Below are 25,847 nucleotides of genomic sequence, written 5' to 3' on the forward strand. Positions count from 1 at the left end.
GGAGTGCTCTGGTGCACAACTAGGTACACTGAAGTGTATTAGGCGACGGTGAGCTGTGAAGCGTCTCGGAGAGCTCCGATCCCATTTTTGCCCCGAAAATCGTCAATTCGGGGCCATGTCTGATGTCAAATCCCCGAAATTCGGCCTCTTGGGACCTTCACCGGAACCCCGAAAATGGCCGAAATCGCCTCTTTGAGGGATCGGAGCTCTGGTGGGGTTCGCACCGGTCCTATTACGCGTCTGACGCGCCAGAAAGACCGTCGAGGAATTCATCTTCACCGCGGGGCCGCAAGCTCAACTTCCAACCATGACGGCAAAACTAGACAAGGAATTGAGCTCTAAACTTGAGGTGGAAACTTATCTATACTTATGACCAACTGGATCATGCTAACAAGAATTCGCAGGAGTTCAACAAATCAGTTGCCGCCACCGCGGACGAGGTCATCTTCCGCGTATTCCCTTCCAAGGTGCTGCCAGTTACTGCGTCAGTTTCCATGTATCTAACGCGTGTTATGTAGATTTTGTACGATACATTGACGTTTGCACAGATGCTAAGTCTGACGCCGCCATAGAGAACTAATAGCCCGTTCAGTCTTGTGCATGAAGGCGTAGGCGTTGCAACCCATGAGCTGATACATCGCACATGCATGTAGAATTGCATTATATGCATAATATCAAGTGGTACAAACATATGATATGCAAGAACTGGGAGTACAGAAGCTGTTCCGCGGCTCAAGTTGTATGTTTCCACGGTCGTATGTTTCCAAGGGCAACGGTAACGCCACCGTAGGTCGTTAGGGGTTGAGGTAACACCGTAGAGTAGCCTAGTACTATGTACAATATCCCTGAGAGTACGAGAGACGAAACGAGCCCGAGTGTGTGCCAGGAAGACCGTGGGAAATCCAGAGTGACAGACTATTCGGGATGTCGAGCGAGAGCGGCTGGACGTAGCCCTTAACGAAGGCTTCTAAGAGTGTTCCGGTAGCTTAGTTTTTAAGGGGATAGCGATTTTGTAGTGCGTAGCAAACACTATGTTGAAAATGACTTGATTTCACTTAGTTGAACTTAAATAGCACACCAATTGCTTGGGGGACGATAAGACATTATTTTGAGACCGTCAGGACATATGTTATGGGCTTACAAAGGTATTATATCGTCAGGAGGCCCGTATCTAGGTACACAGACGAGTCACAATAAAACTTCTAGGAGGGAAGGATAGGAAGAGGAAATTCGTTCTGGAGATAACTAGGGCGCCCAGGGTGGACTCTCGAGCGCTGGAGACTTGAAGAGGAACAGGAAGAACATTAAAAAGTGTATAGGATGTATAGGATGGTATTACTTAGAGTCGGATAGGAGGTGTCGAGCGAGGACGGGGCGCGGTGATTCCAGAAAGGAAAGATTCCCACACCCAATTAGGCAGGTGGCGGGGCTTCGCTCGCGTGGCCGCGTCGGGCGTCGGGCGCGTCAGGAGGCCGAGGGTGCGTCGCTCACGGAGATCTCGAGACTGGATTGCTCGTGTGCTGTCGTATCTTGTGCAACAATTTGTTACGATCTGTTATCGCCATAACAATACTACCCTACGATATCGAGGGCGCGACACTCACTTCGTGTAAAGCAGCGGGTGCATATAGTAGTACTATTACTCTGCATCAGCGGGGTTCCAGAGGTCCACCGCAGCTTAGATTGTGCCCACATGGCAGTTGTTGAGCTCCGCCACCCGGCATCGGGTCCGAACTCCGCGATTTTGAGCGTGCCCCATTCGGTTACCGTATGTTATCGGAGCAGACCAGGATGTAACATTTTGCCCTCTACCCCCATGTTTTCGGGGTTTTGGTATCGGAGCTCGCGCCCGTAAACGGGCGTTTTTCGGGGATTTTGGTGGCTGTGTGGATCGGAGCTCTGGCGGTATTCGCACCGGTCCTCGCGTAATGTCATTCTCCCGCGATCCACAGCCACAACGCCCAATGCCTGTGTCTCTGTACGCTTCGTTCATAGTGCTCGTCAGCAACAACCACGACGTGCATATCTGCCCCTGTACATCGGCCAACGCGCTCTTTCTGGGGCTGACCGTTAGTGGCACTGCTACGCTTGGTTACTGCAGGATACTACAATCACCGCCGAGGGCTAGCTGTTCGTGTCGCCGGCAGACTTCAACGCTACCAAGATGTCTAACCACGAAGAGAACGATGTGATTGGGGCGCTTACGGGCTTCTCTCTCGATCATGTTCTTGCGGGAATGTCCCTGCCCTCATCCTCGGGCCTTTCCAACCAGCTCGGAATAGCTGGCTTATCCGCTCTGAATTCGTCTCAGATTTACAAAGACGATTGGGAAGAAGATGGCGCTGTTGGTGCTGGGGAGGGTCAAGACTGGGAGGACGAAGTGGATCGGGAACTGCAGGATGAGGGCTCAGAGCTGGGCGGCATGGTGAAGATGGAAGCCGAGTCACCCAGCGCGCTGCCGCAGAGGCAAAAGAGAACACGGATCGTTCGACGCCTGGTGGAGCGGCCTAAGTCCGTGTATGAGCGGTTTCCCGCATTCGAAAAAGAAAGGGTCCTGGACTTCACCGAATTGTTCAAGGGTCGAACAGTCAAGAAGTCGCGGCTTTCTAAACGACCGTTCCAGAGTCAGTGCATCCATGCTAGTCGTGTTCATGGCACTCACAGATTCCAGTCGAGACTGCCTACCCCCGTAAGAGGGACGTTCATAGGGGGTTCTTGGAGGCGGTGGTGGGTGATGCGCAACGTCAGGTAGAACACAAACGAGCAGAAGAGGTGGTTGCCGCAGGAAGCGTTGATGAGGACCTTCGTCGCGCTCTTGACGTACGTTCTTCCGGTCAAAATTCTTATCATTGTCTGACTCGTGGCTGGGCAGCAACGCGAGCGTGTAGGGACACCGTTGTCCTTACCGCTGAACGATCGCTCCTTCGACTTGGTACTACTGTCCAACTGGGAAGAACAAATCATGTACGAATCCAAGATGGACATGGACGAAGACGCGCGATCCCATACTGCCGCGGATCTCGCCCCTACAACCCAGACAAGCCTGACGAATCCCGTCAACAAGACCTTGGAGTCGGGAGATTGGACGCAAAGTATCATCTGGGGCCCAAAGGTGCCTTTCCGCGATTTCACACAGCTGGAGTTCAACCACGAGGACGACGTTGTCCCCGAAGAACGACAACCAGGTGGGCAGTTCTCCTGCATCTCGGGTCCCTTTTTTGACGAGTCGCGGACGCAGAGTGGCATCGTCCAAGAAAGCGTTTCCGTACTGACGCTGCGCACCGAGACAAGTTCAACTTGTCGAACGACCAATACTACGAACTCGCTAAAGACGGAGGCCGGCATCGCGTCCGCCAAACCTTCGGTCAGCTCGTGGTGGAGCATGCGTACCCAGCACAGAAGTTACAACTGCCCTTTGTAAGCAAAGCCGATTACTCTCTGTATCCTTCACGTCTACAACTACAATTTCAGTACAAAACTCGTCTTTCCAAGCAAGAAGGACGATCCTGGCATCGCCCAGCCATGCAATTCCCCGCCAACATCGAACTTCGGTTCAGCAAAGTGCGCACAGCCAAGAAGAAGAAGGACAAGGCAGGCCGCAAGCTCGGTAAAGGTGGAAATGTTGGTGAAGGCTTGCGCAAGACTGGGGATCTGAGTTTACAGGATACAAGCAACTTTGTGTTGTGGGAGTTTTCGGTAAGCTTTATCAATCTGCCAATGCTCGCCACGTCGTTGACTTGTCCTCAGGAGGAACACCCCCCGATCATGTCCAGTTTCGGCATGGGAAGTATCCTCGTCAATTACTACCGAAAGAAGGATGAAAAAGATGAACACATTCCAAAGGTACCGGATATGCCCTAGGAAGCTCCTTACAAAAACTCACTCGTTGCAGTATGACCTCGGCACGCCGTTCGTATTGGAGCCTCAAGATGAATCACCTTTCATGAAGTTTGGGTCTGTTGCTCCAGGACAGACAGTCCCTGCTCTATACAACAATCTTCTTCGTGCACCTTTGTTCAGACACAAGCCATACCCCACGGACTTCCTCGTCATCAGGTATGACTCGTATTCACGGCTTCCCACTCATATTCACGGCTTCCAGGAGCACGCACAAAGGCGAGGCGAGATACTTCATTCGCGAGATCAAGAACCTCTTCGTGGTTGGCCAGACATACCCTGTTACCGAAGTTCCCGGGCCTCATTCTCGCAAAATAACCACGACAATCAAACACCGCCTTCAAATCATCGCCTTCAAGCTGTTGAAAAAGAGCCAAGGGGAGCGATTGAAAATTACTCGATTGATGAAGTATTTCCCAGACCAAAACGAGCTTCAAATGCGACAACGTCTGAAGGTACTATCACCCGCAGTTCTGTTTGGATTGTTCCCTTAACTCGTGCTGTTAGGGTTCGTTGAAGGAATTCATGGAGTATCATCGCCGCGGGCCGCATCAGGGATTTTGGAGGTTGAAGGAAACATGGTCGATTCCCTCAGACGCTGACATGCTCAAGATGGTCGGTCCGGAGCAAGCTGTGTTGAACGAAAGCATGCAGGTCGGGCAACGGCATCTGCAGGACCTGGGTTATAGCAACGAGACGGGCGAGGGAGATGAATCCAACCTTACGGTGGAACAGCAGCTTGCCCCTTGGATCACGACGAAGAACTTCTTACTCGCTACTCAGGCCAAGGCCATGCTTAGGCTGCATGGAGATGGTGATCCAACAGGGCGGGGAGAGGCCTTCAGCTTTCTACGTGTTTCCATGAAGGACATATTTGTTAAAGCGGGCGAGGATTACGAGCAGAAACTTGGTCAGTGTTATCTATGATTCGCGCTCTTCCGTCGAAGACTCATTCCGCGTAGCCGAGGCGGAGAATAGGCCGAAGTCGGCGCACCGGTACAATGTTGCGGAGCAACAGCTGATCTACAAGTCGGAAATCGAACGCATTTGGAAGGCACAATTTGACTCTCTTAGTCGTAAGGACGAACCGCTGCTTACCCCCGAAGATGAAGAGAAAAACGCCCCGCCAAAGAACCCGTCTCAGCAGCGGCGTATGTCGACCGTCGGCCCGGATGGCTCGTACGCTGCAGCCATTTCACCCACTGCCGGCAGGTATTCCGTGCCGCCCTCACCAGCTTTCAGCCGTGCATCTTCCATGGATCGCGACCGGGAGACAAGTCTGGGTCCCGAAGCTAGTCGCCGAGTACTGCGCATCAGACGGATGGTAAAGTTGGACAGTCTTGGTGATACAGTCCTGCTCACGATATGCTATAGGTTGACGGACATCCTGAGTACGAGATAGTTCGCGATCCGGCAGTTATCGCGGCATACGTGAGGAAACGGCAAATACTGGAAGAAGAGAACACGACAGCCAATGCATTGGCACCTACCGGCGACGCTGAAAAGGACGCCCGAGCCAAGAAACGGCAAGTCGAACGTCAGTTTGCCAGTATAGCCATCTAACACCCATGGATACAGGCTGGAGGAGGAAATCGCCAGGATGAAGAAGAACCAAGAACGCCGTCTGCACCGCAAGAATGCCAAGATTATCAAGGAGGGCGGCATGCCCTTGCAGTTGAACAGGCCTGTCAAGCCGGACACCACCGTAAGCCAAGATAGTCTCCGTCTCGCCCCTTGAGAGCAGCATGGCTAACTATGGCACATAGCGACGCTGCGGACACTGCGGACAAATGGGTCATATGAGTGAGTTTCCGATAATATCGACCCAAGCATCGCTGCGCATCTCACACATCGTCGCTCAGAAACCAACCGCAAGTGCCCACGCTGGGCTGAGTTCAATTCCGGTACGGCACCGCCGCCGCTCACCCCCAGCGTCAGCGGCGGTCCGTCGGTGTCCTCGCCTCTGGTGCCCAGTGCATCATCTCCGGCAGGGTTTGCCAAGCCGGCCGATGGCGTATCGGTACTCCGGAACCCGAGCTTTGCTGCTGCGGTCCCGTCCCCCTTGGCGACCAGTCCGCCGATGTCTGCGATGGACGATGGCACCGAGGCGCCTTCTGCAGGCCCAAAATTGAAGCTCACTCTGAAACGATAGACAGCGACGCCGACTTTCTGGTAAAGTACATAGGATAGTGGAAGCATTGTAACAACACATGGTACATTATGTACAGTCCATAATACGACATCATACACTACACGCTCAGGCAGCGACCATCTCAACGTCCGGGCTCCTTGCGGGTGATTCAGAGAGACGAGTCCGTTTGCTGTAACGCCGCCTGCTCGTGAAGTCGTCGTTGATGGCGACGAGGAGATCGCGAATGAGCTCGGCGTGCCGCTTTCTTTGCGACAGGCTCGCATCAGACCTCGCCAACCGGATGTTGTCGAGATTGCTGGCAAGGTTCTCGCCGTCGTCGCCATCTGCCGCCGCGGCGATGGTGCGGAAGCTGGGGAGCACCGTAGCCTGCATTGCAGGGGACTCGCCGCCGGAGCTCGGCGTAGGGGTCGTCTCGCGCGAGCCCTGCGATCGCGGTGAGGCGTCCGGCGACGGAGACCTGTACCGGCCCTTGATCGGGGCAAGCTTGAAGTCTTCGTCCTCGATCTCCGAGAGCGACGGGTACATGCCTCTGCTCGATATGCCGATGGAGCCGGCCTCGAGGTTGAGCTTGGCCGGGGGTCCACGATGAGCGTAGCGACGGATGCCGGGCTCCAGGGGCTCAGGTCGCTCGTCGGTGGTCCTCGCAGCAGGCACACGGGACGGAACGGAGCCAAGCTGAGGGATCGCCCGTTGCGTGAGCTGGCTGTAGGTAGGAGCGGCGAGTCGCGGGGCTGGGGCAGGTCTATGCGTGGGGCGTAGGTGGTTGTAGGATGCCATGCCATCGTCCGTGCCAAAGTCTACGATCTGGATGCCTTGCTGTTGCATGACGGCGGGCTGCATGACGGCGGGACTGTGGTGGTGAGGCGGCGTCGCTACTGACGGCGTCGAGGCAGGTGAGGGACCTCCCATATAGTGCTGTGGAGAGTCTAAGGGGGGCGTCGGGTGCAGGTGAATCTGTTGGTGCTGGGGAGGAGACGGATACTGCGGTATAGCCCCAGCGTAAGCCTGGGTACTGGAGATCGAAGCAGATCGGCGTGCATGACTGTACTCGCGCGCAGGAGTGTACATTTGTGACTCTTGAAGCGCGGGATACATCGAGCCGTACTGTCCAGACTGGACGGACGGATGGTTGGACCTGGGCAACGGCGCCGATGGCGCGTAGCCGTGCGACGCGTACTGCTGGGAACCGACGGAAGGGTTCGAGTAGCTGGAGCTGTCGGAGCTGAAGGACGACGAGAGGCCAGGCATGCCGGCGAGGCCGAGGTCTTCCAGTGCGGAGGCATTGAAGTAGTGTTCCGGGGAGTAACTGACCGCGCCGTGCTGCTGGGTCGCCGCGGCAGAGTTGGACGCAACGTCGCGTCCGAGGGCAACTAAAAACTGATTGACGGCGGCGAGCTCTTCTTCGGAGCGGATGTCCAGAGAAACTTGGCGTGGGTTGAAAGAACCGGCGTTCGGGGCCGATTGGTAGACAAGGTTGTTCAATCGTTCCACCATGTCTATAATTGATGCGCCATTAGCACGTCGCGAAGACCACGCTTGTTTGCACTCACGAGGGTCGTATGAAGGAGTCACCCGACGTTTTTTGACGTCGGTGATGAACTCGCCCAGGCCGTAGTCGTGCGAGCGTTTGGTGCCCGCCGTGGTGGTGGAGGTGCCGTCCGACTGCAATGCTTCCCAGGTGGGCATGCTGTTGTTTTCCAGGTAGATTTCCTGGGGTTCAGGCTGCCTAGGCGCACGCACGGTGCTGTGCCCCATTTCCGGCGATGGGGTCGGAAGAAGGCCAAGGTGGGCTTGGCAGAGAGAAGCGTCAGAGAAACAGCCACGGCAATCGAAAGTATATGCCGGGATTTACCTGCATGGTCCGGAGACGGTTTGGTCCGGTTGGCGGGGGCCCTTGGGGCGTCCGCAGCCTCCTGACCCTCAGGTGCGCGTGTTCGAACGGTGTCCGTGACGGTGATCGCCTTTGAGTGCTTGTGTTGGGCATGGTGCTCTTCCGTGTGGATCTTCTCGTGCTTCTTCAGATCTTGGGGGCGCTTGAAGGACTTGGAGCAGATCTGCGAAAGGGGGGAGGGGGGTCAGCAGTCGTAGGAAAAAGGTGTTCAGCACCCCTCTGGCTCACGTCGCAGGTGTGGGGCTTGAGTGGGGTGTGCACTACGATATCGGAGTCAGAATGTCGGGATGGCGTCGTGAAATTGCACTGCATACCTCTCAGATGGCTGGTGATGTGATCGCGCTTGGCGCAGGTGGTGGAGCAGTCCTTCCACTTGCAAGTGAGGCAGAGGTTGTTGGTGCTTTTGCGGCCGATGTGGTCGTTGCAGAGATGGCTGTAGAGTACCTCCGGGTCGGCGAACGACCTCTGGCAGTCCTGCCAGAGGCAGAGGTGGGAGGAGAGATCGGGGGCGCCGGGGGAGGCAGAGGAGGCGAGGCTGTCGCTGTCGGGCGGGGAGAGGGAGCGCTCGCCGTGTGGCGGGGTGTGGGGGAGGACGGTGAGGCCGGGCATGGGCTGCTGGCGGATGAGCTGCTGGAGAGTTTGCTCGAGATGCGCGAGCGGAACGAGAGTACGGGGCGGTTGCGGATCCATGGCGTATATATACGCCGTGCTCTTGGCGCCGGTGCTGGCTCTTGGCAAGGCTTGGCGTCCCAGGCCCGGGCCCAGCCGGCGCCGCCAAGTCGCCCTGCGTCCCTGCGCGGAGTTGCATTTCAAGCGCCGCGACGCCGTCCCCGCCTTCGCCGCCAAGCCCGTCCGCCGACCCCAAGCGTGCTTGGCCCGGTTCCCAAGGACGTGCACCGCGTCGGCCCACCTCGCTCGTCTCCTCGTCCGGTCTATTTCCAGCCCGGGCTTATTCTCGTGCACTCGCATGTCCAGCAGCCAGACGCTGCGGCTCTCCTCGTCCCCGTCCTTGGCCGGCACCCGCGGCGAATGGCGTCGACGCCAGTGCCGGCCAACCAAGACGCAGACCGTTCCGAGAACCTGATATCGACCGTGGTGTGGCTGTGCCCGCGCAAGAATACCGACGGCGACTCTTCCAAGTTCTTCGACGGTTGCATCGCAGTTGGTTTACTTAGGTCAGTGCGCGATCCGGGCTGCCGTCGCTGCGACAAACGCTGCGCTCGGCATCTCCAGCTTTCGCCCCCAACTCTCACAGGTCGCACCGTCTGTCCGCCCGGGTGACCTACCCTTATCTTTCCCCAGCTTCGATATGCGAGCAGACGGCGATGTTTCGTTGTCCATCTGACCAACGCGCACCTACGTACTCCTACTAGCTCGAGAGCAGGCGGAAAAGACGCCGAATCCCCCCTCATCGATGCTTCATGATCCAATTGATGACAGCGCCCGGATAAGCCTGAGACTCCGGCGCGTATACACAGTTGCAGCCGATCGTGATCACACCCTCTCTCCTACTACTCGCTAAGCGCCCGCCCTTTCAATTTCGTGAACCCGCCTCGCCCCGCCATCTTTCGCCGAAGATGTCCAAAATGCCTGTCGCAGTTCCGTGGAAGCGGTATGAGCCGCCGCTCGAGAACGAGCGCTTAGAGCTCGACGAGGATCAGATCACCTTCTTCAAGACCCTGACAGGCATCTACGACGACCAGGCGCTGAGGCGGCACCTGTTCATAATCCAACGCAGGGCTTACGATGCGCGTTCCGTACCCTCGACGTGCACAGATCGAGTCTGATCAGTATAATAGGTATACCCGCACGGATGCCTCCGTCGGCTGGAGTTCACCAGGTAAGCTTCTGTCCGCCTCCCCCTCCCGTTCGACTTTCCGAGACCGCGATTCAGCCTCCAGATTGCGCGCCATCCGATATATCCTGACGTTCAAGCCCTACTGAGGCAACGGCCTGACGCCATCCTCCTGGACATGGGAGCGTGTCGTGCGTCGACGTGATCATCGACACCTTGACTCGCGTTTCTAACACAGATCGCGAACAAGTCGGCAGCGACCTGCGCAAGGTAGTGTTTGACGGATGGCCCATGCAGAACGTCGTCGCCACCGATGTACGCCCCGGTACGTAGCATCCAGCCCGCCCGACCTCGTCCTGCTGTCGTCCGCTTACTTCGTGCGCGCTCCAGCTTTCTGGATGGTCGGCCACGAGCTGTTCAATTCCACTCCGGATACCTGGCCCGTCCCGCGCATCGTCGGAGACGTCCTCAACCAGAACTTCCTCTCCCCTGCCCCGCCCTTCTACTCTCCGCCCGGCACCCCTCGTCCGGACCTGCGCACCCTCCATAACCTGAACATGCTCCGCGGACACGTCTCGGTCATCCACGCCTCCAACTTTTTTCACCTCTTCGACGAGCCGCGCCAGAAGATGATCGGCCAGGGGCTCGCCGCGCTCCTGACGCCCGGACCCGGCGGGATCATCTACGGCTCGCAGGGCGGCCGCTTCGAGAAGGGGTTCAGGATGGAAGTCGAGAATGCCGCGGGGACGTACATGTTCTGCCACGACCCGGAAACCTGGGTGAAGCTCTGGGACGGGGAGATCTTCCCGAAGGGGACCGTCGAGGTCAAGGCCGAGCTCGTATACCCCGAGAAGCCGGACTCGCTCGGATTCAAGTTTGCCAAACTCATCTGGTCGGTGAAGAGGCTGCAGTGATGCACGCCGACCTTTACCTGCAGGAATATGGCTTTATGGCTTCGTCGGATACCAGGGACCGTCCCCGGCATATACTTTGTACTTACTGTAGGATGCCATGTATGATGTCATAGGTCATCGTACCGAAGTGCATCGCTACCCAGCATGTCTTGAAGTGCAACTCTGTCGACCATGCCTACGACCAGACGTCAAGCGAAAGCTGCTCTGGAGACCAAAGCTTCGAAGGAACAGGAAAAAGAAGAGGAGCTCGACGTTGGTGAGAAGCGACCCGCGGAAGAGACGGAAGCACCCGAGGAAGAAGAACCACCCGCAAAAAAGACCAAGAAAGAGGAGGAAGATGATGAACAAGAAAATGGCGCTGGAGACATGGAGGTCGATGACAATGACGAGACTGCGAAACAGCACCCACAGACAGGTACGGCGCTCTCGAATCAACTAAACAACGTCAACAATGTCAAGGCTCATTGTCGGACCTTTCTCAGGGGTGATTGAACGCGGTCATATCTACTTCTTCTACCGGCCCAAGGTCGACGTGGAGGAAGCAGGCTCCATCGACGACGTCCAACGATTCCAGTTCATCCTCGTGCCCCGTCCGCCAGAATCTAACGCAAACGCCGCGGTACCGCAAGCGGAGACAAAAGACAGAACCAGGAAGCGCTTCCGCATCGTGACCGTCGGCAAGAAACAACTGCCCCACCCAGAGGAGGGTGGCTCGGGTAAAGGCAAGAAGCGAGTATTGTGGGCTACGATCGGTACCGTCGGCGAAGACCTGCAGAAGCTCGAGGACGGACTGGATGAGCGAACGTACGAGACCAAGACGAAGGGTAGGTTCGATTGGATGTCGCATCTCATGTCCCTACAAGCTCAATGTATACCTCAATCCTCAAGGCGCGCGTCATTTGGAGCCAGCCAGACCTGCTGGGCGAGGCGCTTATGTCATCGTCAACAACGATCCCGAGGTACCTTCCAAGAGGGAGACTCACCTTGGGTACTATCTGTCGCACCCCGCCGAACCGGGAGATATCCAAAAGGAACTGGGTATCTATCAAGCATCGTCGTTCGTCTTGCAAGTGCGGAACCCAGAGGCGAATGTCAGTGGCCCGCCGGGGACCGGCTTGCCGAAGAATAAGAGAGCCAAGTATCCGGAGGAGATCATGCTGTCCGTCTTCGGGAAAGGGGGATCCAAGGGAAGAGAGCCGAGCGGCCTGCGCTTTACACCGATCGAACGGGTGGATCTTCTGGATTACGAGGGTGCAGAACTCTTGTTGATTGCAGCCCGCGGTGGTGAAGAGGGATTGGAAGCTTCGGTGGGTGAAGAGAACGCGAAAGGTGCGCCACGTATCGCAGATAACTATATGATTCGTGTCCTCACATCCGCGGATAGCGTTGGAGAAAACTGAAAAGAAGGACAGAAAGGAATCAATCGATGATGTGTTCAGAGAGTTGACCCTGGACATCGAGCGTTTCCCTGTGGACGCACTGAAAGGCCATTGGATTTAGATTTCGGGTTGAAACTGGATAACGATGGGCAAACTCGCCTAATTTGTCAGATATGCATCAGCTTGTTAAACAGAGATAATATCAATACATGGCGGTATACAATGCGCAGGTCTGGGTATCGTTGCAATCACAAGCGTACAATGTCCATCGGACGACATGTCCATCATAACGTCTCGCTGTCGTTATTGTCATCGTCTGCGTTGATTCGCAGTACCTTGACCCATTCTCGATAGTTGAAGTTCCCTTGGCGATCCGTATACGGCCCCTTGAGGAACCGGTCGATCTGGAAGGGGAGTCAGGAATGTCGATTGGTAGAAGACGTTGCTCATACCTCCTCCTGATCCATTCGTTCCCCAACTTCGCTCAACCATTTTCGTATTTCGTCGCACTTGACCATGCCGGTATCATGCTCGTCGAAGCACTCGAAAGCTTCTAGCAACTCCGCCTCGGTGTCAAACTCGAAAAGGTGTTCGCCCATCATAGTCAGAAACATGGTGAAGTTGATCCCTTTATCTCCACCAGCGTCGTCTGCACCGCTGACGGACTGGTTGCGGTTACCGGGTCGATCGCTGAGCAATGCGTCAAGCATCTGCTTGGTGGGGTTGATCCCTAGTACACTCATTTAGCCGAGCGGGGAACAAGCGTGTAAGAAATGCTCACCAAGACTGGAGAAGATCTCCTTCAAATCCTGTTCGCTGACCACACCATCGCGATCTTGATCTATGAGCGAGAATGCCTCCTTGAACTGTTGGATCTGGGGTGGTTGAAACAGAGAGAACACGCCAGACGGTTCACGACGCGCTCGAGACTTCTGCGCCTTTGTCAGTTTGTTCGGACTCATGTCCGCAGAGAGATGGGCAGGATAACGGGACATGGTGAGAGGTGCAGAACGCGTGTTGACGACGAGCGAGACACGGTTGTGGGTGGCTTGAGCCGCGCTGTTCGCCGCATCCGGTATCTGGTCGCATGTATGCCAGTGCTTTCTTTCACCGTCTACCCTCATAAACTCCCAGTCTACTCATGGCATCCACCAGACGCGAGCGGCTTCTAGCTTCGTTAGCCAGCCGACCGACCTTGGCGGCGACATCTTCCGATTTTGCTCTCAACGTGAGCAACTCGAATGCGAGCACGTCTACAGATGCAACGTCCCCGCTCATGCTTCGTTTCCGGCGTCCCTCCTTGTTGAGCACAAAGACTGGATACACTGCTGAACCGCTGATTCAAAGCCCCTTGGCTTCTGCATACAACCCACCAACTAGGGAGCCCAGCCTTCGCTCGGATTATGAAAGTGACAAGGATGCGCCTATGTGCACGGATAGTCCTTCAGGAAGCAGCTCTGAGAATGCCACGCCCCCGCTCGGTCCTCCCATAGACGTGGACTCCATCGCCGACGGCCCTTCTCGTCTAAAGTCAAAGAGACCTCGCAGCCCATCTACTCCGCCTCGATTATCTGCTGCAGATGGCTCTGCCCAGCATGCCCGACATCACCTCCGCCGGTTATCGCACCCAGTGAGAAACCATCTTTGACTTATGCCGCGGACAGGTCGTGATCTGACGTTGCAGCTCAAAGCACCTCGTTTATTGAGTGTACTTCAAGAGTCCCGTCCAGAGGAGAGCGAATATAAGATGGAGGCAGCGTTCCATAGGTTGGCCACCTCTTTATCCGACGTGCCGTCTCCCGCACGTACGCTCAGACCTCCTTCGGATCGCGGGAGGTACCCGGAAGAAGCCGTGGCGGATGAGCCCCAGCGAGACGATACCCCAAGCGACGACGGCGTGGACGACAACGACAGCCGTTACCCCGGCGGGGAGCCGATCTCCATTTCAAAGCCGGTCACCCCTGCCCACAGTGTGAATGGCGACGAGCAATACTTTGGAATATCTGAAAGTCCAAGCGCAGGCAGCGTCATGGACATCGATGTCGTACGTCCAGACTCGGATACGAACGTTGACGTCCCGGACTCACCACGATGTTCAGTATGGCTCTCCATCTTTATCAGCCGCACAAGCTACTCAGTGGCGCTATACGCCACCTCCGACTGCCAATGGTCCCGTCCGTTCCAATAAACGCAAATGTATGGTGGCTTACACGAGCTACATCCCATATATACTCATTATCTCTCAGTTACCGATGCCGATCGCTTCGAACCGTACCCGACCGCTAAACGGCGAGCAGTCTCACCTTCGTTATCGTCATTGCGAGATCCGCACTCGGCCTATCACAACCCACGTACTCCGGGATCGTCGCGAGGACCCATTCCGATTTCAATCCCAACTGGAAACATCAACTCGGGATTGGCATCCCCGACCATGAGCCAAGCTGCCTTGTCTTTCTCTGTCATTAGTGGTTCAAGACCGGTGAGCGTTGCTTCCAGCCCAACGGTTCGCAACATGATGTTAGCGAGCCCGGTCCTGAGACCGTCGTCTCGGTACAGCAGACGTGGGGAGGAGGACGAGCGTTCCGTAGATGGCGCGGGAGAAGGTGTTAGTGGCTTGAACATCGCATAAAGCGTCTTTGCGGTTTGGTTGCGCGTTCCTCGACTTCCAGCGGACCTACACTGCGGTTTGCACCATTTATGTACTTCTAGCATTGTCAGGTTCATTCACATATTGCGCGGGCCTTGGAACTCCGACCATGGACACGTGATACATACACCACTTGTAACTTTACCTTCAAGTTCCTGTCCAGCTCGGCCGTTACGCATTTACCTCGAGGCTCCTGCACGGCTTTCATACTCCCTGCTCCACCACTGCCCATATATCTGGGGTCCTTCTAACGACATGGATTCCACTACGAAACTCACGAAGAAGCAGCGGAAAGCCTTCGCGTTCAGAGAGCGAAAGACAAAGAATAAGAAGAAGGAATCCGATGACCCAGAGGAGCAAGCCGTTCCTGTCATGGAAGACCAGGATATGGCTGAAGTGGAAACTTTGGCGCCTCAAGAGAGCTTGGAGGGGGAGCCTAGTCGGTCGGTTTCTGCGAGGTCCAGAGAAGGATCGCAGAAGAATTCCTCGAAGACGGTGGACAAGGGCACGAAAAGGAGTCATGACGCAGAAGCCGTCCAAACACCGAAGGAGGCAGGGAAGAGCGGAAAGAAACGCAAGCACGATGAACGTGGGGTGGTGGAAGAGACTAGTGCAGTCGTCCCCAATCAAGATCCTGCCGAAGCACCAAGAAGTGCGAAGAAACGAAGGAGGGAGCAGGAAACTACTTCGTCTGCTGATGGGGTAGAGGAGGCTTCAAACCCTTCAAAGCCGCGGAAACAAAAGTATATCCTATTTGTCGGTACGCCCATCATCGACTCTACTCGCCTCGTTGCGCTCATGGGAAGAGGCAGGTAATCTCAAGTACACAACCACCAAGGAGGCAATTGCAGCGCATTTCTCTTGCTGTGGTACGTATATCTCCGTCGCTTCGATGATTATGTCGTTGACTCTTGTAAAGAACCGCAGCCTCGTATACGATTACAAACACCCAAAACAGACAAACCTAATATTAGACAGAAGACGAAGGGCTTCGCATTCCTAGAGTTCGACGAGAAGAAACCGCTCCAGCAGGCGTTGAAAATGCATCTTTCTGTGCTCGACGGCCGAAAAATCAACGTTGAACTGACGGTCGGAGGAGGGGGCAAAAGCGAGGCGCGCATAACGAAGCTACGAGAGCGCAACAAAGAGCTACATGCCCAGCGAGTGGGTCCGAGTCATCGCATGTCCCATCGTAGATCCTAATGCACTCCAATAGCAAAAGCGCATTGAGAAGCGGAATTCGGAAAGCAAGGAGGGCGAAGAGCATACTCGTCTAGAGGCCCCTCAACGTCATTCCAAAACATCTGGCGTTGAACACACGCCCGCAACCAAACGAACTTGGTCCGTACTGGAGGTTGATGACGGCTTGACACACCGCGGCGGGAAAAAGCATGCAAGACGACCTCAGAAAAACTTAGGAACTGGGGTGAACTCGATACCAGTGGGATGACCAGACTATTAGGATCCATACTATGCATACTCGTGCGATAATAAACAAAGAGAACGATGGTCCATGGTGAACTCAAGATACGAGAATAAATATGAGGAACTGGGATTATCAACGCCTTGTTAAGATGACCTGAACGGATTGACTCACAAAAACGATCAGTACGCCGAAAATCTTGAGCATCAGCCAGCGATTGCTTGATATACTGGCGTAGTATTTGAGAAGTTCTCGCTGTGCACCGCCAATATTCGCCGCAATATCTTGCGTATCGGCATCGATTCGCTGCACAGTTTCTCGCTGTTCCGCCACCATTTGTGCAAGCTGGGTGAATATTTGGCCGAGCTCGGCAATTGTGGACTCTATAGATTCTATAGCAGTGGATCGTGTTTGTATGTAGCTTTCCTGAAGCGGAAGGGATGAGTGGCGCGGGCAAGGCGAAAACCGAAACATGCTCACTTGCTGTTCCACAAGCTGCATCTGCATGAAAGCGCTTCCGCCAGCACCTTCCGTCGCTGTACCCTCTTCCGCCGTGACGAGGTCCATGGCAAGAATATCGCCATTTTGGGGAGCGCGGCCTTTTCCTTTGGTACTCAGGGCAGTTGTTCCACTGCTACCGTCTCCCATGGGATCCGGCGTGCTGGGGCGAGGTCGATTTCCGAACAGCAACGAGTCTGCAAGCTACGTTACAACAAATTACCGATAAACTTGTGAGTTGAACACTCACTGGTCGGCGCCTGCGTAGCAGCCGTGCTGGTGGAATGCATGAATTGCTGTGTTCGATCCTGCGATTCTTTCATGTTCTAGAGGACAATTAGTCTGCTCGCCTGTGATGAGAAAGAGTGATATTGCGCGTACTTGTGTACGCAATTCCAGCACGTCTTTGAATGCCATACTCGTGTTTGCCAACTTGCTCTGCAGGAGCATGACGACATTATGGTGATGCTCGTCTATATGTTTGCTCTCGGCCGACTTGGAGCCTTGAGCATTGCGTTGCTTGATGACTGCCTGTAGTGTTGCTATCTGCTTGTTGAGGTTGGCAATGTCTTGTTTGATGATGTAGGTGAGTTCCTGCGAGCGCCCCGTTAGCAAGAGCCTGCAGTATGAATGCAAGGATCAGTACATACACTGATTTCCACAGGCCGATCATCAAACAAAGTCTTTCGTTTCGCCACTTGTCCCGTTCAGTATCGCCGTCACCAAATGGTTCCAATGATACTCACGTTGAGCCAGCTTCCCGAGTTTGATATTGGTGCTGTTGATGTCCTTGCCAATGGCCTGTGCCATCTGCGCTAATTCACTCTTGCCCGTCCCTCTACCATTCTGAAGCAGCCTTTGACGTGCCTCTGCACGTAAGGGTATAGAAGACCTGCTTCGTATGGAATCCATGCAGGCGAAGAATTCCTTGGTCCGGTCCTGCACAGGCATCTTGGCAACTCGCGGAGCGCTTCCTGGGTATGTGTGACCAAGTGTGCGGAGATTCGCTTTCCCCACGAGTATGTGCTTTGGAAATCGCAGCTACACCAGTACAGAGCAATGTCAGTCGCAGCTTTCGCCGCCGACAGACGTGGAGGGCGGAACGCAGCACGTGATACTTTGACACGACAGGCGCCGCGGTACGGGTGCTCAAGTTACAGGTGACGTACATTGTCTGCACCTTTCGCTACCGCATGCTTGGTCGTAAATCGTGTATTTCAGCCTCCAAACGAGCCCTACACATCAGGCCCTCCGCTGTCCCCCCGTCGATCTTCTTTGCACGCTATCATCACTGTAATCCCCCTCGCAGCGACTTTCCTGGTCTAAAAATGGCTATGCCTCCTGCGAAAGGTCTTCAGCACGAGAAGAACAAAGTCCTCGTCATGGGTGCCGGGAATTTCGGCTCATGTCTAGCGGACCATCTCGCCGACTCTGAGCATGATGTCTTGCTTTGGTCCAGAGATGGCGCTCAAGTGGAATACTTCAACCAGCACCATAGGAATTCACAATACCTTCAGGACCATCAGTTCTCCATCCGCATCAATGCCATTGGGCCTGAACTTCCCGAAGCATCCGTTATATCGGGAGTGGACGTGATGCTCTTTGCGATTCCGACGGAGGGTGTAAGGTGAGCTTGTTTGTTCGTTATAACCGGAATGCGGCATAAGGACAAATTAGAGAAACGTTGAAGAACCTTCGGCCGCGGATCAACCCAGAAAAGTTGCCTCTGTTTATATTCGTCAACAAGGGTATCGAGACCAAAACGCGTGCCTTGACCCTAGAGATCATTGCGGATACTCTGGGGAGCGACGTCGCATCCGTTGCCACATTTATCGTGAGTTTTCATAGGATAATCTTAAGCATATATCTTTCATCATTTTACAGTCTGGACCCTCATTTGCGAAGGAAAGTGAGACCCTGTTCCTCTATGGCACATAGAGTGAAACTGAACTTTCTTGATTAGTCGTCAAGCGCCAACCAACATCTGTTACCGTGGCGTCGCTCTCCATGACGCACGCTGAGAAAGCGTCCCAGGTGTTCCATCAACCGTGGTTCCGCTGGTAGGGAGCGCAATTCGCAGCTTCATACCTCGACTTCATTAAGTTCATCAGTTACATCGGCGAGGATCCGATAGGCATCGAACTTGCAGGCGCTCTGAAGAACGTTTATGCCATTGCCACCGGAACTGCGGACGGCCTGGGTTTTGAGAACAATACCCGAGCAAGTCAGTATACACTTGAGAAAGCAGATCTGTAACCCGTGCTGATAGTGTTCCAGTGCTTATAACGAGGGGACTATCCGAGATGACTCGGATTGGGGCGGCATATGGGGCGTCCCCGCTGACCTTCTTATCTCTGGGTGCGACTGATGATCCGAGGAATAAGGCGCTGAGCTAATGACATTGCGGACCCAGCGGGGGTAGGCGATCTGTTTTTGACCTGTAGTTCTTCTGCAAGCCGGAATTACACGGTTGGATACCGCCTGGGCAAGGGCGAGAAGTTGGAGGACATTATCAGGACACTTGGGAGTGTCGCCGAAGGCGTTACGACCACGAAGGGGCTCCACGAGATCGTGCAAGAGTTGGGGGTCAATGCACCCATTGCGACTGCTGTCAGTAATCATGATTTCTAACCGCGTGCCGCCGGGATGTTCATGATGGATCTAGGTTTATGAATGCCTATACGAAGGTAAACCCGATCCCGCAATCTTGTTCCAGGATGCTGAGCAGCACTTGCCCATGCCCTCAGGGAAAGACGTGCAAGACACAGCGCGCTCGCTGATGTCTCTACCTTTCATGAGGTAGGGCTGACGATGCTGCCAACATTCGTTGACGATGGCTGAACAGCGTTGCAGAGAACTGGATTTGCCGCAGAAGGCTGAAGGCCCAGCCCTGAATTTAATGAAGAAGCTTGGGCGTGGGTAAAGCTGATGAGCATGTTCCGCCGTGTTTCGGGGTCTGTTCATTACGAGAAGATGGCGCAATGACATACGGCACAATGGGAGGATGACTGTTACTGCCTTGAGTCATCGTCCCGGCCATCCGCCCGAGTGCACCCGAGTTTCTCAAAGGACCTCCAATCCGTGCTAAGCGCGCGGGAGACTCGTCTTGAGTATCGTGTGGATGTTAGCACTGGCTCATGCCTGTGGCGGCGAGAATAGATGCATCAGATGCGCTGGGCCGTTGACCAAGCGGGAAACTCTAAAAGGCCCGGCGGCAGGGGAGCGATCCATTAGACCTGCCTAAACGGGAGCGATGCCGCCCAGGGCCGGGAATTACGTTAGATCGATGCGAGCACGTGCCCCATTTTTTTTGCTGGCGGCACAGCGAGTCCGGTCGTCCAAGCGCAGGCTTGCAATTTCTCTCGTCCGACGTACCTAACGCGTCTCTCCGTCCGCGGCACTCATATTCGTCTTTTTCTCCGCTCGTTCCATCGTCCACCGCCCAAATGGTGTCCGCTCTGTGGCAGGCAAGCGCCGAGGGCAACCTGGAGCTCGTCTCTGACCTCCTCAAGGATGCATCCAGCGCGGATATCGAGATCAAAGGTATGTGCGCACATCCCCATCGGCATCGTGCTCTTCACTCGTGTCCGTCACGTATTCACCCTCTCCGTCTCTTTCCCATCGCCCCTCGTCAGATCACGATGGTGTTACGCCCCTCATCGAGGCAGTCAAAAACGGCCACGTCGAGGTGGTCCGCGCGCTCTTGGACAGAGGTCAGACGAACACGGCTCCTTCCGGAACATGCGTAACATTCCGACTCTTTGCTCGCAGGTGCCGACCCCAATAACGCCTCGAACCACGGCCCTCCTGAGCAATACACTCAAGACCCCGCCATTCTGGAGCTCATACGTGCTGCACAGAGTAGGCTCGACCAAAATGGCGCCCACGCCCAGGGTTACGGCGAACCCCTAATGGAACCGCCCAAAGACTACTACGCCCCTCCCCCGGGCGCGTACTACTACCCTGGATATGCTGGGGGCCCCCCGCCGCCTCTGCCCGAAGGAACTATGCCATACTACCCGCCTCCTCCCAATGAACCACAGTATGGCAACGTGCCTCCGCCAAACGTCGCCCGCATGATACCATGCAGATTCTATCCCGCATGTCGCTACGGGTCCTCCTGCCTATTCGCCCATCCACAGGGACCTTATTATGGTCCCCCAGCGGGCCAATACCCTGTTCCGTATGACCCCATGGCCCCTCCACCATTCCCTCAGAGCTATTATCCCATCTCGCCGCCCTTCCAGTCTCCGAACGGCGTTCCACCTCAGATCGACGGTAACGGCCAGCACCCGACGCCCCCGCCGCCTCACGCGAGGTCTGGATCGGACATTGTCTCTCCGATTCAGACCCATTTCCCACCCATGCCTCCTCCTGGCCCATACAGTGCCGTTTCTCCTGTTGCCGCACCGTTCGCGGCGCCCATGCCGGTTCCGATGGGCGTGCCTCTCCCACATTCTCCTTCCGCTGGTCCCGTCCCAAATTCACAGTACCCCCACCCCCCTGGAGCCACCCCTTTCCCTGTCCAGACCTCTATTGGACATCCCCATGATGGTGCTCGTATAGAGGCCAACGGCATTCACTCGCCACCGCCGCATCAGCCTCAACTTGACGGATACGCTCCGACTCCTCATGGCCGTGACACTGTGTCACAGCATCGCCGAGGGAGCATGCGAAGACCGTCTTTGGTAGGCCGCAAACCACCTTGCGTGTTCTTCCCCTCCGGGCGATGCAGGAACGGGTAGGCCCTCTGTTCCTCTCAGATGATCGCCTCAATGATAACCGCTGTAGCGATGATTGCCGGTTCCCGCATGTCATATCGGATGGCAACAACGCGCATGGCGCTCCGGCATACGGCCACCGAGGAGGTCACCGGCCACGATACTCTTCGCATGTCAATGGGCTTGCTACCATCGACCAGAAAATGGCCAACATGTCGTTAGGAGATGTACGTGTGCTCTTTCGTTATAACACCACCTTGTTCCCTGATATCTGCATAGCACAACGGTCACGGACCTGCGGCTACGGACGGGATAAACCGCTCGATTTCCGCAGACAACGGCGCACGCGGCCGACAACAACCCAACTTTCGGCATCCCGGCCCTGCGGCGGGACCTAATCGTACGGACAAGCGCCCCTATGCGAAGCAGAGGGTGCCAGGTGCGGATGAATTCCCCACATTAGCGGGCACCGCACCCTCGCCCTCCCGTAGCCCCGGCATGCATGCACTGCCGGAGAGAACCGCCGCTCAGGTTTTGCAGGCTCCTGCGCCTGTTCGCAAAGATAGCTTCCGGGATGCCGCATCGAATGGTTCTGTAAACGGCTCCTCCGACACATCGTCAGTCAAGGTATGACGCTCATCACCCTGTTGAGATCTCCTTCTATAATGCTGATATTTTCGGTATAGGAGATTAAGTCCGCGGCACCCGAACCGCCTAGTTCTTCCACCCCATCCGTCCACTCTCCGGAGGCCCCTCCTGCTCAGAAACTTCCCGTCTCATTTGCTGCCGTAGCGAACGGCACCGCCCCTCAGAGTGCCGCCCCCCAACTTCCTGATGCTGCGAAGGAGGTCTCGGTGACCGCCTGAGACATCTGCACTCCTTGCGTTCCTTTTTTCTCTGGCACCTCCTTGTCTTGGTCTATCAGCTGTATTTCTGTGGTCTGTCCTCTGGCCGATTCGCATTGCTACCACAATCACTGCCCCTCTTGCACTACCTAACATCTGACACCCCACGTTACACTGTATCACGCTATCCGGGACTACGTCCGTATACATGCCCCGCACTATCACTATCACTATCACTCCGCTGTGCTTTCTATTTAGAAGCTCGCCCTTGTTTCCCACTGCTCTATTGGCTGCTGTTGGGCCCCATTCGCCCGCAATACCGATATTTACACACGTCGTAATCATTAGTCACCACTTAACATGCCTCTACGGGACGCTTACGGCTTCCATGTGTGAATGTTTTCTATGTGGACTCCGACCTCTGGCACGATCTCTCCTATCCGATACACGGCGGCATCGTCACTTTTACGCAGGGCAGCCAGCGCGCTGTCAACTTGGTCTGCTCCAACTATAACGATCATGCCGATGCCGTTGTTGAAGGTGCGGGCCATCTCTGCGGGAGCGACTCCACCGTGCTTCGCAAGGAAGCGGAACGCGGCAGGATATTCCCATGCGGAGGCATCGAGACGGCATCCAAGGTGTTTGGGCAGCACGCGGGGGATGTTTTCGGTAAAACCTCCGCCGGTGATATGGGACATGCCCTTGATGAGGCCCGCGTGGACGGCGGGAAGTAACTGCTTCACGTATATGCGGGTGGGCTCGAGGAGGGCGCGTCCGAGGGTGAGTTCAGGGTTCCACGGACAAGGATCGGCATAGCCGAGTCCGGTTCGGTCGATGATCTTGCGGATGAGGGAAAAGCCATTCGAGTGGAGACCTGAGGACGCGATGCCAAGCACGACGTCGCCGACGTCGATGTCGGGACGCGGAAGAATTTGCGATCGCTCAACGGCTCCTACAGCGAAGCCGGCGAGATCGTAGTCACCTGTAGGCGTGTTGATCAGAGCTGCGTCCGCGACGACTCGGGGCAAGGAAGTACGTACCGACTTGGTACATTCCGGGCATCTCAGCGGTCTCGCCACCAATGAGCGCGCATCCTGAGATCTGGCAACCCTTGGCGATGCCCTTGACCACTTCAGTTGCTACTTGCACGTCAAGCTTGCTGCACCCGAAATAGTCGAGAAAGTACAGCGGCTCAGCTCCCTGCACTATCAGATCGTTGACGGACATGGCCACGAGGTCGATCCCTGCAGCATAGCAGGTCGTTTAACACCGGTTATGACCGGAGCGTGGCAGGAAACAGTCGCTTACCGACGGTGTCGTGTATGCCGCTCGAGATGGCGACGTGCAACTTTGTGCCGACGCCGTCCGTGCCGCTAACCAGCACCGGGTCCTTGTACCCGGTCGCCTTGAGGTCGAACACGCCACCGAAACCGCCGATTTCGGCGTCGGCTCCGGAACGACGCGTAGCGCGCACAAAAGGCTTGATCTGTTCGACGAGGGAGTTGCCGGCGTCCACCGAGACACCCGCTTCCGCGTACGTCAAGCCTTTCTGCGAGGCGCTTGATGCCGACAAAGCCCTGTTGTGCCGTCATATGGGATTGGGACAAGACAGCCGAGCACGACGCACGTACCGATGAGCGATGTCACGACGGTAGGTCTTGCCTTCGAAAACGACTTTGTCTACAGTCGCGTATGCGGAGTCCAGGGCATCCTGGAGGGTATCGGCGTACGCAGAGACAGCGATCACCCGGCCGCCCGAGGTAACTAGTCGACCGCTAGAGGATGTCGTTCCGGCATGGAAAACGACAACATCTAGAAACGGGTCAATTGACCGCTATCGCGATCCTCTTCGGCAGCTTACTTTTTGGAGTATCCGGGATGGTGATCTCCTTTCCCTTCGCGTAGCTGCCAGGATAGCCTGCCGATGCCAAGACGACGGAGACCGCGAACCCGGGTCGAATGTCGATCCTAACGGAGTCGAGGCAACGACCCGCTGACGCCTGGGACACGAGGAATTGAGAGGACGGAGAGCAGAGTGGTAAAGGGACACACCAGAAGGATGGCAGCGAGATCTGTCTCTTCACCCAGCAAGAGCATCAACGCTTCTGTTTCCGGATCTCCGAAGCGCACGTTGTACTCGAGGACCTTCGGCCCGTTCGGAGTAAGCATGAACCCGGTAAAGAGAAGCCCGACGAACGGGTTTCCTGGTAGATGGGCGGCTGAGTATACACCACGTCTGCACAGGCATTGTAATGTTGCAAACCTTCTTTACGCATACCGTCGATGGTAGGTCGCAAGCAGTCCTTCATGATCTGGTTCATGATCTCCGGAGTGGCGACAGGGGCCGGTGCGTAGGCGCCCATGCCGCCGGTATTCGGACCAATATCGCCCTCGCCGATGCGCTTATGATCTTGCGCCGCGGGAAGGGGGACGACGGTGTAGCCGTCCGAAAACGCGAGGACAGATATCTCCGGACCGGTCAGCAACTCTTCGACGACGACCTCATCGCCTGCAAAACGACGTATAATGTATTCAACATCTACCACCCGGAGGGTATACAAGAGAGGTCGCGGACCTGCAGATCCGAACACACTGTCCACCATGATCTCCCGCAGGCCGGCAATGGCCTCCTCGGTCGTCTCCGGGAGGAGCACGCCTTTGCCCGCCGCGAGGCCACTCGCTTTGAGGACGACGCGGTGTCCGCACGACTGCACATATCCGACTGCCTCGTCCAATTCGTGCGACTTGAAGACCTTGTACGCGGCGGTCGGAATGCGATGCCGGGCCATGAAGTCCTTCGCGAACGCCTTGGATCCTTCCATCCGAGCCGCAAGGGCTGATGGGCCGAAGACGGGGATCCCGACTGTGGGACTTTGTTGGGACTGGTTCTTAAGAAGGTGGCACACGCGTCGCACCTTTGCGGAAATGGGTTTCTACGCCATCCACCAACGGCTGCTCGGGACCGGGCACGACGAGACCGATCTGGGGCACACCCTGAGGCGATATGCGAGACGAGGCACGCGAATCGCACGTACGTTCTTCTCCACGGCGAACCGGACCAACCCCGCAAAGTCCTTGTCGGATATGGCGACGTTGGTGGTCTTGGACAAGGCGGCCGTCCCGCCATTGCCTGGGGATACGAAGATGTGGTCTACCAGCGGCGATCGCGAGAGTTTCCAGCAGAGAGCATGTTCGCGGCCGCCCGCGCCGATGACCAGGACGTTGAGGGCCATTGCGATTAGGAGCAAGCCAGGGCTGCTCCGATGTTTTTCGAAAATTAGGATCTCCAGGAGTCATGTGACTGTCATTGAGTCCGTCCGGCGTCGCGAACCGGAACCAACGGGACAACGAGGCGTCGTGGAGTAGATACCGATCGAAGACGGTTTAGCCAGGCCCGGTGACTGTGGCTTGCGACTGGTTCACCCTCCGCGCGTTGGGGCAAGGGGAGTTGTCGCGGAGGGTTTAGACTGCGGTGGTCGAGGACCGTTGACTCTGAGGTACTAGGCAGCTTGGCGCGTTCGGGCGCAGTAGCGTAGCACATCCAAGCCATGAACACAGCGAGACACGGTGAAAGCGAAGGGCCGGGTGAGCAGAGCGTGTCTGCGTCGGAGCCACTGGGGACGGGCTCGGGACACATGGGAGCGGCAAGGCGGTGTCGACGTTAAGGACGAGCTCAGCCAGGCGG

The 25,847-nt window shown here is 56.0% G+C and overlaps 12 protein-coding genes across 12 annotated transcripts; 8 read left to right on the forward strand and 4 right to left on the reverse strand.

Moving 5' to 3' along the window:
- Positions 1-174: 174 nt before the first annotated feature.
- PUNSTDRAFT_129668 (uncharacterized protein) lies at positions 175-572 on the forward strand (the record flags this gene model as incomplete). The annotated part of the gene is made up of 4 exons (XM_007378875.1): positions 175-216; positions 257-349; positions 405-467; positions 519-572. The coding sequence occupies 4 exons, from the start codon at positions 175-177 to the stop codon at positions 570-572; spliced, it is 252 nt and encodes an 83-aa protein (XP_007378937.1).
- A 1,592-nt stretch (positions 573-2,164) lies between these two features.
- Positions 2,165-6,049, forward strand: PUNSTDRAFT_56286 (TAF1 transcription initiation factor TFIID subunit TAF1; the record flags this gene model as incomplete). Its single annotated transcript, XM_007378876.1, has 16 exons — positions 2,165-2,624; positions 2,672-2,820; positions 2,873-3,185; positions 3,239-3,417; positions 3,472-3,696; positions 3,748-3,843; positions 3,893-4,056; positions 4,103-4,352; positions 4,417-4,807; positions 4,860-5,076; positions 5,140-5,221; positions 5,272-5,427; positions 5,483-5,602; positions 5,664-5,700; positions 5,760-5,863; positions 5,900-6,049. The coding sequence occupies 16 exons, from the start codon at positions 2,165-2,167 to the stop codon at positions 6,047-6,049; spliced, it is 3,093 nt and encodes a 1,030-aa protein (XP_007378938.1).
- A 1,218-nt stretch (positions 6,050-7,267) lies between these two features.
- PUNSTDRAFT_32006 (uncharacterized protein) lies at positions 7,268-7,543 on the reverse strand (the record flags this gene model as incomplete). The annotated part of the gene is made up of 1 exon (XM_007378877.1): positions 7,268-7,543. A coding segment is annotated over one exon (276 nt), but the record flags the coding sequence as incomplete, so codon positions are not given.
- A 503-nt stretch (positions 7,544-8,046) lies between these two features.
- On the reverse strand, positions 8,047-8,372 carry PUNSTDRAFT_16975 (uncharacterized protein; the record flags this gene model as incomplete). The annotated part of the gene is made up of 3 exons (XM_007378878.1): positions 8,047-8,103; positions 8,169-8,200; positions 8,255-8,372. Coding segments are annotated over 3 exons (207 nt in total), but the record flags the coding sequence as incomplete, so codon positions are not given.
- Positions 8,373-9,526: 1,154 nt separating this feature from the next.
- Positions 9,527-10,649, forward strand: PUNSTDRAFT_59635 (uncharacterized protein; the record flags this gene model as incomplete). Its single annotated transcript, XM_007378879.1, has 5 exons — positions 9,527-9,697; positions 9,740-9,780; positions 9,835-9,926; positions 9,986-10,060; positions 10,126-10,649. 5 exons carry the CDS (start codon positions 9,527-9,529, stop codon positions 10,647-10,649), a joined length of 903 nt encoding a protein of 300 aa, XP_007378941.1.
- Positions 10,650-10,820: 171 nt separating this feature from the next.
- On the forward strand, positions 10,821-12,149 carry PUNSTDRAFT_129672 (uncharacterized protein; the record flags this gene model as incomplete). Its single annotated transcript, XM_007378880.1, has 4 exons — positions 10,821-11,064; positions 11,132-11,473; positions 11,538-11,978; positions 12,034-12,149. The coding sequence occupies 4 exons, from the start codon at positions 10,821-10,823 to the stop codon at positions 12,147-12,149; spliced, it is 1,143 nt and encodes a 380-aa protein (XP_007378942.1).
- A 45-nt stretch (positions 12,150-12,194) lies between these two features.
- PUNSTDRAFT_48878 (EF-hand) lies at positions 12,195-13,053 on the reverse strand. Its single transcript, XM_007378881.1, has 3 exons — positions 12,810-13,053; positions 12,481-12,758; positions 12,195-12,432 (listed from the first exon to the last, which is right to left on the reverse strand). The coding sequence occupies exons 1-3, from the start codon at positions 13,021-13,023 to the stop codon at positions 12,313-12,315; spliced, it is 612 nt and encodes a 203-aa protein (XP_007378943.1). The 5' UTR covers positions 13,024-13,053; the 3' UTR covers positions 12,195-12,312.
- A 116-nt stretch (positions 13,054-13,169) lies between these two features.
- PUNSTDRAFT_110166 (uncharacterized protein) lies at positions 13,170-14,657 on the forward strand (the record flags this gene model as incomplete). The annotated part of the gene is made up of 4 exons (XM_007378882.1): positions 13,170-13,658; positions 13,713-14,072; positions 14,128-14,224; positions 14,275-14,657. The coding sequence occupies 4 exons, from the start codon at positions 13,170-13,172 to the stop codon at positions 14,655-14,657; spliced, it is 1,329 nt and encodes a 442-aa protein (XP_007378944.1).
- A 273-nt stretch (positions 14,658-14,930) lies between these two features.
- On the forward strand, positions 14,931-16,125 carry PUNSTDRAFT_57376 (uncharacterized protein; the record flags this gene model as incomplete). The annotated part of the gene is made up of 5 exons (XM_007378883.1): positions 14,931-15,122; positions 15,180-15,431; positions 15,484-15,544; positions 15,595-15,839; positions 15,892-16,125. The coding sequence occupies 5 exons, from the start codon at positions 14,931-14,933 to the stop codon at positions 16,123-16,125; spliced, it is 984 nt and encodes a 327-aa protein (XP_007378945.1).
- Positions 16,107-19,529, forward strand: PUNSTDRAFT_48883 (NAD-dependent glycerol-3-phosphate dehydrogenase). Its single transcript, XM_007378884.1, has 17 exons — positions 16,107-16,224; positions 16,273-16,524; positions 16,579-16,793; positions 16,847-16,922; positions 16,978-17,190; positions 17,247-17,293; positions 17,343-17,637; positions 17,766-18,223; positions 18,274-18,430; positions 18,481-18,505; positions 18,560-18,656; positions 18,708-18,820; positions 18,874-18,954; positions 19,010-19,206; positions 19,262-19,281; positions 19,342-19,393; positions 19,448-19,529. The coding sequence occupies exons 8-17, from the start codon at positions 17,925-17,927 to the stop codon at positions 19,517-19,519; spliced, it is 1,113 nt and encodes a 370-aa protein (XP_007378946.1). The 5' UTR covers positions 16,107-16,224; positions 16,273-16,524; positions 16,579-16,793; positions 16,847-16,922; positions 16,978-17,190; positions 17,247-17,293; positions 17,343-17,637; positions 17,766-17,924; the 3' UTR covers positions 19,520-19,529.
- Positions 19,530-19,948: 419 nt separating this feature from the next.
- On the forward strand, positions 19,949-22,183 carry PUNSTDRAFT_140422 (uncharacterized protein; the record flags this gene model as incomplete). Its single annotated transcript, XM_007378885.1, has 6 exons — positions 19,949-20,139; positions 20,232-20,309; positions 20,368-21,337; positions 21,388-21,544; positions 21,597-21,944; positions 22,004-22,183. Exons 1-6 carry the CDS (start codon positions 20,043-20,045, stop codon positions 22,181-22,183), a joined length of 1,830 nt encoding a protein of 609 aa, XP_007378947.1. The 5' UTR covers positions 19,949-20,042.
- Positions 22,184-22,539: 356 nt separating this feature from the next.
- Positions 22,540-25,395, reverse strand: PUNSTDRAFT_57250 (aminoimidazole ribonucleotide synthetase; the record flags this gene model as incomplete). The annotated part of the gene is made up of 10 exons (XM_007378886.1): positions 22,540-23,144; positions 23,203-23,406; positions 23,471-23,739; positions 23,794-23,974; positions 24,024-24,162; positions 24,215-24,366; positions 24,426-24,671; positions 24,738-25,044; positions 25,067-25,144; positions 25,198-25,395. 10 exons carry the CDS (start codon positions 25,393-25,395, stop codon positions 22,540-22,542), a joined length of 2,379 nt encoding a protein of 792 aa, XP_007378948.1.
- Positions 25,396-25,847: the final 452 nt, after the last annotated feature.

The sequence above is a fragment of the Punctularia strigosozonata genome, assembly GCF_000264995.1.
Source record: "Punctularia strigosozonata HHB-11173 SS5 unplaced genomic scaffold PUNSTscaffold_1, whole genome shotgun sequence".
NCBI classification, from domain to species: Eukaryota; Fungi; Basidiomycota; class Agaricomycetes; order Corticiales; family Punctulariaceae; genus Punctularia; species Punctularia strigosozonata.

Coding starts and splice junctions, on each gene's coding strand:
- PUNSTDRAFT_48878 (XM_007378881.1), bottom strand. CDS start 13,023: ATGTCCCGTTATCCTGCCCATCTCTCTGCGGACATGAGTCCGAACAAA. Junction 12,759..12,809: donor GGAGATCTTCTCCAGTCTTG/GTGAGCATTTCT, acceptor TGAGTGTACTAG/GGATCAACCCCACCAAGCAG. Junction 12,433..12,480: donor AACGAATGGATCAGGAGGAG/GTATGAGCAACG, acceptor CTCCCCTTCCAG/ATCGACCGGTTCCTCAAGGG.
- PUNSTDRAFT_48883 (XM_007378884.1), top strand. CDS start 17,925: ATGGCTATGCCTCCTGCGAAAGGTCTTCAGCACGAGAAGAACAAAGTC. Junction 18,224..18,273: donor ATTCCGACGGAGGGTGTAAG/GTGAGCTTGTTT, acceptor AGGACAAATTAG/AGAAACGTTGAAGAACCTTC. Junction 19,282..19,341: donor GTTTATGAATGCCTATACGA/AGGTAAACCCGA, acceptor GCCCATGCCCTC/AGGGAAAGACGTGCAAGACA.